The 12266-nt window shown below is 41.0% G+C and overlaps 1 protein-coding gene across 1 annotated transcript in view; it reads right to left on the bottom strand.

Moving 5' to 3' along the window:
* The window catches only part of DNAH11 (dynein axonemal heavy chain 11), a 353936-nt gene extending 351845 nt beyond the window's left edge, over positions 1–2091 (bottom strand). The window contains exons 1-2 of the mRNA XM_061165046.1: positions 1759–2091; positions 299–442 (exon numbers count right to left, since the gene is read on the bottom strand). Of these exons, the coding sequence (XP_061021029.1) occupies positions 299–442; positions 1759–2091 (477 nt within the window). The remainder of the gene's footprint in view (positions 1–298; positions 443–1758) is intronic.
* Between the last annotated feature and the right edge of the window lie 10175 nt (positions 2092–12266).

Raw genomic sequence — 12266 nt, 5'->3', positions numbered from 1 at the left:
CTCTGAACAGGAAGTTTAATACTTTAGCCAAGTGCAGAAGCCTATTCCAGTTGCTTTTTAATTTCCTTCCATTATTTAGAAAGAAAGAGGTAAAGGATGATCCTACAAATTACCACCTGTTGAATGTCAGCATCAGTATCAGCTCATTTCAGGAACAATCTAAATGCTATCATTTTCCATCCACCTGGCTAATGAGATGACCAGCTGCTACATTCTTTTTAATAGCCAGTTATCCTGAATTAATTCCAAGTGTCACGAAGATAAATTACATATTAAAATATTAAGGATAGACCAGTACCTCATCTAGGAAAGCAGTTACGTGTCCAAGACATGAGGCAGGTAACTCGCCAAATAAAACTGTCTGAGAGAAGTCATTTACTCCAATGTTTTCAGTAGTCTTCTTGGCAATATAAACAAGTTTATGTTTTACATCTCTTGGAATCTGAAACAAGAGCAACATAATCATTTTAAGTCCACAATGTAGCTTCCATGTTAACAAGATGTACTATATCTAACTTGTAACTGGATTGCAAGCATGAGAAACAAAATCTGGCATCTTGCCTACCTTTATAAATTGTTATAAAGATTGTTCCACTGTGCCTCTGCAACGTGTATACAGTTTTCTTTGTTCTTTTATAAAGCTAATTTCACAGTATTATTGGTGTGGAATATCACCTTTCAGAAGATTATTATATACCATAAAGTCTCATAATTAAAAACAAATACAGCGAGAAATTAGAAATGTTTCCATCTCAGCAAAGGTTATTCTTTTGTATAACCTTTTCCTGTTAGAAATAAGCCCAACTGAGATAAAGACCAAGAGGTTACATTTGAAGATTTGATTACATTGATTACATTTGATTACTACCCTCAAAGCAAAAAAACAGACGTGTTTAATCAAGATATTCTAGCATTTTCATGACTACCAAGTCATTTCTTCAGATATCATGACTATTTAACCTAATACTAAAGTGTTCTCTTTGTCTACTCTGACAAACTTTTAAAAGTAAAACTAGGAGAGCAGCAAAACAAAATTCGGAATTCGTAAAATTCTAAGGTAAAACTCCAGTTTTTTTTCTCTGGGATCCCCGCCATTATAATCGACCACATCTAGCGATGATGGTACCACTTTACAACGTAACAGCAAAGTATCTCAAGACAATAAATCTTGCTCCAAACTCTTCAAAGTCTAGAAGTGTTCGTAGAAGTACAGATGCTGTATTCGTAGAAGTACAAATACTGAACTCGTTAACGTTCAAGTGTACTAGAAGTCAAATTGAAAAAAGGAAAAAGAAACACTGTCCTGAGCGAAGACTGCTGGCAATCCTTTTTTTTTTTTCCTAAGACTAAGTATCAATATTATCCCCTGGGATGAAGTATGGTTGACAGGCAGCCTGAGCCATGACAAGCCATTTGGGCTCTGCCAAACACCACATGTGGCTCCAGAGTGATCCAAGAACGATTTACAGTAAAGTTATCTGGCACAGAGAATTCACCTTGCGCCTAACACCAGGCAGCTAAAGAACGCGCGGCTTTTGCAGGCTCAAAGGCTGACCTTCTAGAAAACTAACCAACAGCCGCTCAACAGCAGAGCAGACGCACCTGGGTTCCAGGCACTTGACAGAAGTTATTTATTTATTTACTCTTAAGAGCCCTAACACATGTCCCGAAGGAACCCAAGGAGGCGCGACGGGCCAGTCCCGCCCGGGTGCCCGTCGGGCCGGACGCGGGGTGTGGCCGGGTCCGCTCACCCCTTACCTGTTGGGCCGCCTCGAGCCGCCCCTCAGGGGCGACGCTGAAGAAGAGGCAGGCTGGGCTGGGGCTCTCCAGAAACTCCCCCAGAACCTGCCGGTTGTCCTCACTCTCCAAGTGCCGGCTCCATTTCTCTTCCGGGAGGCCCAGTAACTGCTCCAGGCGGGAGCCGACGAACAGCACCCGCGCGTCCTGGGCAAAACTGCGCGCTCTCCTGGCCGCCGCCATCTCCTGGTCCTCGTCTTCCTCCTCCAACTCCACCAGGCCGGCGGCCTCCGAGCCGACGCCCGGGGTGAGGCGGAGAGTCGGGGCTTCTCGGGCTGCCACCTGGGCTGCCATCGGGGACGTCCGGATAGGCGCGGGACCGGCCGGCGCCCCGTGCGCGTCCCTCCGCAGCCCCGGGTAGGCCGGGCCACCTCCACACGCGCGCCCCGGGAGGCGCCCACCGCCTCCAGCGATCACTGCCAGCGCGGCCGCTTGTCCCGCACCTGCTCCCACGCGGCCTCCCGCGTCTGCTCTCGGAGCTACAGCGCAGCCGGACGGAGTGCCCGAGGGGCTTTAGCAGCGCGTCCCGTTGCCAGGGGAACGGCGGCCCCGCCCCGGCCGGCTGAGGGCGGAGTGAGCGCCGAGCGGAGCGGCTTTCCGGAGGGCGGGGGCTCGCCCTCCACCGGGGTGAGCCGCTCGGCGGGCTGTCCGCTGCCTTCTGTCCCCCTGGCACCCGGGGCGTCTCCGTGGGGGCTCCCGGGGAGGGAGTCCAGTGTTGATTAATTGCTGTGTTTTAAGCAATGCCGCCGTGTGCTGAACTCCATGCCAAGTCCAGCCTCTTGATTATTCTAATACCTGGAAAGGCAGGGCTTCAATTCTTCGGCTTATCTAAGAAGCAAAGGAATAAGTCACAAAGTGACTAAGCAACAAAAAATGGTGCATTCATGTCTCGCGCCCAGGGCTTTTAATTCACCTTGCCCACAGTGGTTAGGTGATTCCAAAAAGGAACCAACACTGCAATTCAGCTTTCTTAGTTGTGGGAATCCCGAGATCTAGGCATTCAAAATCCTGATTCCGAACGTCACCTGCCAACTTACAGGGATGTTAATACACATAGTGAAAGAATGAAGGACGCTCTTTGGAAATGTCAAAGTGCTCTGAAATATATAGAGAATTATTATTCAATCCAAGAGTAAAAGGTCACAGGAGAAAAGTTCCAGATTACTAGCAGTCTCCCTGATGTTGAAATGGGATTTCAGTACAGTCTGTTAATGACATTTGTTAAGACCGAAGGAGCTAGAATTTTGAGAGGCAGTCCTCGAATTAAACCTTTTTTAGTCCTTTCCATTTGTTAATTGTTCATTTAAAAATAAAAACTTCAAACTTCGTGTTTCCCAAGGAAACATGAGTGAGCGTTGCCCTTAATAATCCATTGTAATAACTGATTATTGATAAATAGGTTGTTTCCAGCAAGACTTGGTGCCTCAACAGTTTTTTGTTTTTTTCTTCAGGATATCTGCTATGTCTGATAACCACTGTAGGCTTTTCTAGTTGTATCATCAGAATCTTGAATGAACACAGGCTCTTGGAAAGTCTTTATAATGACTTCACACTTCAAGGCTGCTTTGTACTGGCCAGGGCAATCCTTAGGGTACCCAGCAGCTACTAAGCAAGCCTAGAAATTACTGAAAATACTGTATGATGCTTCTTAGTCTTTCCTCTCATCCCTATGTTCTATCTTTGCATCCTCTACCACAGGGAAACAGGAATTCTGTAAATAAAAGAGTTGAATTAAATTCAAGTGGAAAACCACTTTGAAATTCAGTAGAAAATTTGAAATCATAATGCTATTTAACTACAGTTTCCAAAAAGGTACATATGTAACTTATAGAATGAAAACACATCAAAGATGTATTGACTCATTAATGAGGAAATCAAAAAAATGAAGTTGGTTCCAGGAGAATCAAAGAAAAAAAGATTCACAGGCAGCAGAGACTGCTGAAATAAAGTTGTTAGATTAGATACCGTACTCCTTACTGTCCTACAGAGCAGTATACTCATGACTTTTATCTTAGGCTTTTAACAAAATAATTTGTATATTTCAAAAATAATTTACATCTGTAATGAAAAATATCTGTGGTTAACGGCGATTAACAGAAAGCCCAAGTAATACTGGCAAACAATAAAAATATTTATAACCTCACCCAAGAAGTCTAGTTGTAGAAAAGCCAAGGGTTGGTTAACAAAATGACTCTGGGATGAAACTGTTGTTTGTCTCCCTTTTCTGTGGTCTCCAGTTATTCTCCTGTCACGAATACTAAGTGGTAGTGATGCTTTCTAGCATTCCTTGTAGGTGACGATGCAAGAGAAAAGAGCATCTTCATTTTTAAGTAAAGAAAACTTCGTGAAGCCATTCAGAAGATGTTCCCTTTCATCTGATTTGCCAGTATTTCATCATGTCTGTGTCTAAACTTTGTGTTTGTGGTGGGTAATGAGATCAAGACCCCCCTCCAGCCTCCTCTTAAGGGTATGTCCACTAGGAGGAGCCTGAGCAAAATCTGGGTTCTGCTAGTGAAGAAAAAGAGAAAAAACTGTCCACTAGTCAACCAAGACAGGAATGAATGTGCTTTTTTTCTCAGATGCCCCTATATACATACAAATCATGGGAAGTATCACTTTACACTAACACAATTCCCCAAGAATTATGAAGACTTTACTTTTTTTTTGCCCCCTAACTGTGGCTAAACATTAAAAAGAACTTTATTCCTGGAGAAGCCCATGACTTAGGTCAATTTGAGATTTTGGAAGGAGATAAAGGAAAACAGGGTAAAAACTGAGAAAACTATGTGACTTGAGGAATTTTACTGTCTGGATTTTCAGAGATAGCAAGACAGAAACAAGTGAGTAAAGGACAAATATAATGGGGAGCTGCTGTTGAGGCCACTGGATATGTGCCGTGCTCAAGGGTCGGGGCAGAGAAGAGACATGCAAATCACAGAGAGGAATGTCAACTCATAAGGTCAAGGCCATTCAAAATAGATAAAACAAACAAACAAAACACTAGTTAAATTACAGCTTCTTACCACTGTTCCTTTTGATTGAAAAGAGGAGTGGGGTAGGGAGGGAGGTGGGAGGGATGTTCAGGTGGGAGGGGACATGGGTTAACCTGTGGCTGATACATGTTGATGTTTGGTAGAAACCAACACAATACTCTAAAGCAATTACCCTTCAATTAAAAATAAACAAACAAACAAACAAAAAGCCTAAAGCATATTTGCAAAGTCCAAGCATGAATTTAGGAGTTCAACAGGGAAATGTAGTAGAAAACCAGAGGATTTGCAGGAAAGAATAATTTTGTAACATTTAGAAAGAAAACTCTGAGGTGTATAAGAAATGACTGACAGAAACAAGTAAGCGAACAAGGAGAACCATAGAGCACTCGAGAGGAAATCCTCGCCAGTCTTAAGTGTAATCTCTGCCTGTACCTGCATAAGGTACTCTGCCTTGCCTTATGGTTATTTGTGCAGTTTTCTTAGTTTTCCTGATTAGCAACTAAGCCCTTTGAAGGTCGGCGCTATCAGGGACTGTGACATTTATCTATTTTACCCCCTGTAGCGTCTAGCATAGACCCTCCAGCAATTCCACTGTTCAAATATTTGTTGAATTGAAATAAACACTTCAAAATAAAATGCCAGCAAGGGAAAGACTTCTGTAACCCAAAAAATTTCAGTCAGGTGAAAAGTGAGAGCCTCTGGAGGGAGAAGGGAAAAATGAATTTGTAAAAAAAGAGATAATTAATTCATTTAATTAAAGGAACAAGAAAGAAGTTTTACTCTGGGAGCCCTAGTCCCAGAGAAGGAAGAGGATATAGAGATTAAATAAATTCAACAAAAGAATATGAGAGTTAAGTTGGAGGGAGTATAAGCACAATTATTTCTGAATAATTCCTATATCGTATCAAACACATTATTATTTCTATTCTTGTTTGTTAAACCTTTCTTTAAATCAGAAATGAAGAGACAGCTCAGAGAAAGTGCTCAGAGTTGGGCATAGGTGGGGATTATGTGAGAGTTGGTGATCTCTCCCTTTTGGAGGGAGCACACACACAGTCTTACATTTGTCTAGTGCTCCACAGCTTACAAAGCCCTTTTATGGGCTATATTTAGTGGAGACAGGTTTGAGGAGGACAACAGTGTGTTTATATCAGGTAAATCCCCCTCTTACTTTTCTATTTACATTGTGGATGTATCCATTGTAATGCTGCTAAAGCTTTCTTCCTAAACCAGTAAGCACTGTTTGCATTCTTGCTTTTCTCCCCAAATATGCATCTGTATTCCTAATATGCTAGAAGTGAGTTGTTCCAGGACATAGAATATCACATATAACTGGTAATTGTCCCTAAATCTCCAAGGATTAACACACCCTAATTTTATGTCCCAATTCTATCAGCACCAAGAAGCCACTACCGCTTTCCCAGCAATTCCAGCCCCTTACAAAGAGGGCGCTCTGTGGCACACAGTGAGGTTGCTTGGGCTGGGAAAGGTTAGAATTAATAAAATATTCTGTCAATGCACACCAACAGTTCTTTACCTGTAGCCACCCAAACCCTTAGCTTCTCATGTAAACAGAGGGTACAAATCATCTCCTGGGAACCTCAGTAGTTTGATTCTAAAAGGGTCAACAAAACTACAATCGGCAAAATCAAGGTGTTAGGGAAAAGAGGGGATTGATGGACGCAGAAAGGAAATAAAACAAATCTTAAAGTGTAGTTCATAGATTATGTGATGCACCTTTTTCAACGTTTTAACATCTATGCAGTTGGAGTCCATCTTACATTTGTGGTCTGCCAAAAGGTATATCAGTTGTTGTTACTATTGCCCATACATCTGCAACAAGACTTGCACAGTGGAATACTGTCAGCACAGAAGAAATTCCTGGAGATAACAGGAAACCATTCTTTGAAGAAATGCTACATGATTAAGACTTCATGGCTGCAGTAGAAACCCTCCTACCCAGCGTTCATTTTCAGTTAGGACACCAGTATAGCCACACTGGTTATTAAAATACCAATTCCATACTGGAAGGCAAATAGCCACTCTGATTCCCCATCCCCCTACTCCCCAGCATCTAGCAACTGAAAGAGAAATGCCAGGGAACTGGGGTGGAGGGGGGTGGGGTGTGGAATGGAGAAACAAGGAGGGGCTCTGGGCCGTTCCTCCAATACTATGTCTAGCATCCCTTCTGATTGATGGGTGCGGTGCTGTGTCTGTTATTAAAATGTCTGGCTGTCATCTCTGTATAATACTTAGAAACAGTAATTATTCTTACATTGTTTAAGTAGAATGAACTGAACTTGGAATAGGGTAACTCTTAGTTTGATATCTAAATATATCTAAAATTTTGATTGGGTATTGTGGGTTCTTGAGAACAAAGCAATGTCCTGTGGATTCACAACCCTGGTGTATTTTAGACCAAGTTATAGCTCACCCAGAGCCAGACATCCTGGAATGTGAAGTCAAGTGGGCCTTAGGAGGCATCTCTATGAACAAAGCTGGTGGAGGTGATGGAATTCCAGTTGAGTTATTTCAAATCCTAAAAGATGATGCTGTGAAACTGCTGCACTCAATATGCCAGCAAATTTGGAAAACCCAGCAGTGGCCACAGGACAGGAAAAGGTCAATTTCATTCCAATCCCAAAGTAAGGCAATGCCAAAGAATGTTCACTACCACACAATTGCACTCATCTCACATGCTAGCAAAGAAATGCTCAAAATTCTCCAAGCCAGGCTTCAACAGTGCATGACAGTGAACTTCCAGATGTTCAAACTGGATTGAGAAAAGGCAGAGGAACCAGAGATCAAATTTCCAACATCTGTTGGATCATCGAAAAAGCAAGAGGGTTCCAGAAAAATATCTACTTCTGCTTTATTGACTGCTCATGAGAAATCTGTATGCAAGTCAAGAAGCAACAGGTAGAATGGGACATGGAACAACAGACTGGTTCCAAATAGGAAAAGGAGTACGTCAAGGCTATATATTGTCACCTGCTTATTTAACTTATATGCAGAGTACATCATGAGAAATGTCAGGCTGGATGAAGCACAAGCTGGAATCAAGATTGCTGGGAGAAATATCAATAACCTGAGATATGCAGATGATACCACCCTTATGGCAGAAACAAAGAACTAACAAGCCTTTTGATGAAAATGAAAGAGGAGAATGAAAAAGTTGGTTTAAAACTCAACATTCAGAAAATGAAGATCATGGCATCCGGCCCCATCACTTCATGGCGAATAGATGGGGAAACAATGGAAACAGTGACAGAATTTATTTTTCTGGGCTCCAAAATCACTGCAGATGGTGACTGCAGCCATGAAATTAAAAGATGCTTGCTCCTTGGAAAAAAAGCTATGACTCACCTAGACAGCATTTTAAAAAGCAGAGACATTACTTTGCCAACAAAGGTCCAACTAGTCAAAGCTATGGTTTTTCGAGTAGTCATGTATGGATGTGAGAGTTGGACTATAGAGAAAGCTGAGCACCAAAGAACTGATGCTTTTGAACTGTGTTGTTGGAGAAGACTCTTGAGAGTCCCTTGGACAGCAAGGAGATCAAACCAGTCAATCCTCAAGGAAATCAATCCTGAATATTCATTGGAAAGACTGATGCTAAAGCTGAAACTCCAATACTTTGGCCACCTGATGCGAAGAACTGACTCATTGGAAAAGCCCCTGGTGCTGGGAAAGATTGAAGGTGGGAGGAGAAGGGGGCGACAGAGGATGAGATGGTTGGATGGCATCACCAACTCGATGGACTTGAGTTTGAGCAGGCTCTGGGAGTTGGAGATGGACAGGGAGGCCTGGCGTGCTACAGTCCATGGGGTCACAAAGAGTCAGACCTGATTGAGTGACTGAACTGAGCTGAACTGACAGCTCACCTACAAAACAAAAAGAAAAAAAAAAAAAAACAGAGTTATTTGATATTTTTAGAGAGACTATAATTACTTTGAGGGTATTCTGAACAATGCCAGAGTTAAAAGATGTTTTATATTTAGTAAGAAGCATAAATATTTAAATCACAAGCCTAATCAGTATTTCTATTAGAACAAAATGTATAAATTGAAGGCAGATATTTTATTTAAATGTCTTCACTAGTGATTGCCACATTTATTCTCATTGCATCAGTTCTTCAGAGAATTTGTTAAGATCGTGGATTTTAATAACATTTAAAAGAAAATATTTTAAAAACATTTTGTAAACAAGGTATATTTTTCCTAAAAATACAGAAGAGTATATCTTAGATCTGCAAAATGATCAGTTTAATAAAATTCTCTAGGCAGGTTCACCCTTTCTCTTTTCCTATTTTATGTCAAAGTCTACATTTACAATTGGACCCAAGAATAACAATATTCCCAATTACTTCTCTAATTGGTGGACACATTTACAGAGACTGCTCTTTTTCCTCTTTATATTATTACTTTAAATATATATATTTTATTGAAATATAGTTGACTTACAATGCTTCAGGCACACAGCAAAGTGATTCAGCTATACAGATACACATACATTATTTTTGAAAATATTATCCATCATTGGTTATCACAAGATATTGACTCTAGTTCCCTGTGCTATACAGTAAACCTTTGTTGCTTGCTGCATATCTATTTTTTAATAAGAAATCTAGGGTTCTATTCCTACTAAGTCAAACAATTGGGATCAAAATGTCATAATTTTTTTAGTTAAGCAAAAATTCATGTTTTCTAAAATATTTATATATTATACATATATATATGTATACAAAAGCTTTTCTACTACACTTGATAAAGACTTGAGAAAGAACATAAAAAAAAAAAAAGAAGAGAGAGAAATTAGAGAATAGAAACTAAATGAGAGCACTGAATATGAAATAGGAAAAGTGAAACAAACTAGAAAAAAGTAAAAGACGATCATATAGTCCAGTTGTTTTTAAACATGACTACTCATTAGAAACATATCTGGAGCTCTGGAGGAAAAAAGCAATATCTGAGTATCTGTAGTTTTCAAAACATTTCAATATAATTGTGACATTCATCTGGATTTTAGAAAGCGATTACAGGTTTTTCTATTAGATCCTGGTTTGGGTGATGTTTTGATATTTGGTGATATTTTGATAGTTTGGGCTTCCCTAGTGCTTTAGTTGGTAAAGAAATCACCTGAAATTCAGGAAACCCAGGTTTGATCCCTGGGTTGGGAAGATCCTCTGGAGAAGGGAATGGCAACCCACTCCATTCTTGCCTGGAGAATTCCATGAACAGAGGAGTCTGGTGGACTACGACAGCCCATGGCGTCACAGCATGTCAGACACAACTGAGTGACTAACACTTTTGGTAGTATAGAGGTTCTATTATTTTTCTGTTGACCAATCATGAGACAATGGTATTAAGTAACAGTTACGTAATCACAATAGTAAAAGATCTTTATCAGTTTTCACAATCAATAGCCAGACAAAAAAACAAAAGATAATTACAATTGCAAGTCATAATGAAAACATGATTAACAATATAAAATATTTACATACAATTTGGGGGGGGGTCAAGCAGAGTGATATGACAAGAGGAAGTGCATACATGCACATGTTTTCATCCACCCAGGCAGTCTATGTCTTTTGGTTGGTACATTTTATCCATTTACATTTAAGGTAACTATGGATACGTATGATCCTACTACCTTTTTCTTAATTGTTTTGTGTTTATTTTCTGTCAGTCTTTTCCTTCTCTTGTGTTGCCTGCCTAAAAAAGTTCCTTTAGCATTTGTTGTAAAGCTGGTTTGGTGGTGCTGAATTCTCTTCACTTTTGCTTGTCTGGAAAGCTTTTGATTTCTCCATCAAATCTGAAGGAGAGTCTTGCTGGGTAGACTATTCTTGGTTGTAGGTTCTTCCCTTTCATCACTTTAAATATATTATGCCATTCCCCTCTGGCTTGTAGAGTTTCTGTTGAGAAATCAGCTGATACCCTGATGGGCGTTTCCTTGTATGTTATTTGTCACTTTTCTCTTGTTGCTTTAAATACTTCATCTCTGTCTTTCATTTTTGTCAGTTTGATCACTGTGTGTCTTGGTGTGTTCCTCCTTGCATTTATCCTGCCTGGGACTCTCTGTGCTTCCTGGACTTGGTTGACTATTTCCTTTCCCTTGTTTGGGAAGTTTTCGGCTATTACCTCTTCAAATATTTTCTCAGGTCCTTTCTCTCTTCTTCTGGGACCCCTTTAATGAGAATGTTGGTGCGTTTAATGTTGTCCCAGAGGTCTCTTAGGCTGTCTTCATTTCATTCTTTTTTCTGTATTCTGTTTTGTGGCAGTTATTTCCACCATTCTGTCCTCCAGGTCATTTATCTGTTCTGCCTCAGTTATTCTGCTATTGACTCCTTCTAGTGTATTATTCATCTTTGTTTGTTCTTTAGTTCTTCTAGGTCTTCAGTAAACATTTCTTGCATCTTCTCAATCTTTGCCTCCATTCTTTTCCCAAGATTCTGGGACACCTTCACTATCATTATTCTGAATTCTTTTTCTGGAGGGTTGCCTATCTCCACTTCATTTAGTTGTTTTTCTTGGATTTTATCTTGTCCCATCATCTGGGACATAACTTTCTGCTTTTTCATCCTAATTAACTTTCTGTAATATCGTTTTTGTTTTAACCACTGTGAGACTGTGCTTCTTGCTTCTTTTGTCTGCTCCATGATGGATGAGTCTAAGAGGCTTGTGTAAGCTTCTTGATGGGAGGGACTGGTGATGGGAAAAACTGGGTCTTGCTCTGGTGGGCAGAGCCTTGCTTAGTAAAGCTTTAATCCAATTATCTGCTGATGGGCGAGGTTGTACTCCCTGCCTGGTAGTTGTTTGGCCTAAGGTGACCCAACCCTGGGGTCTGCAAGCTTTATGGTAGGATTGATGGTGAATTCCAAGAGGGTTTACACCAAGGGGAACCTTCCAGTGCTCCCCGCCCACCAACCCATGCCTCCACAGCAGGCCCTCCAACACCAGCAGGTAGTTTTGGTTCAGTTTCCTGTGGGGGTCACTGCTCCTCTCCTCTGGGTCTTGGTCTGTGCAAAATTTTGTATGTGCCCTCCAAGACTGGAGTCTCAGTTTTCTTCAGTCCTTTGGAAAGCCTATAATCAAATCCCTCTGGCCCTCAAAGCCAGATTCCTTGGGAATTCCCAGTCCTTTTGTTGGATCCCCAGACTGGGGTTCAGAACCTTGACAAGAGTGTGAGAACTTCTTTGGTATTATTGTTCTCCAGTCTGTAGGTCACCCACCTGGCGGGTATGGGATTTGACTTCACCGTGATGGCACTCCTCCTACCGTCTCACTGTGGCTTCTTCTTTGTCTTTGGACATGGGGTACCTTTTTTTTTTTTTTGGTGAGTTCCAGCATCCTCCTGTCAATGATTGTTCAACAGCTAGTTGCAATTTTGGTGCTCTCACAGAAGAGATGAGTGGACGTCTTTCTACTCTGCCATCTTGAACCAGAAGCCCCTCTTTTGTTTTATTAGCTTGTCTGA

The sequence above is a fragment of the Dama dama genome, chromosome 18, assembly GCF_033118175.1.
Source record: "Dama dama isolate Ldn47 chromosome 18, ASM3311817v1, whole genome shotgun sequence".
Taxonomy (NCBI): Eukaryota; Metazoa; Chordata; class Mammalia; order Artiodactyla; family Cervidae; genus Dama; species Dama dama.
This window is presented reverse-complemented; position numbering and strand designations above follow the sequence as displayed.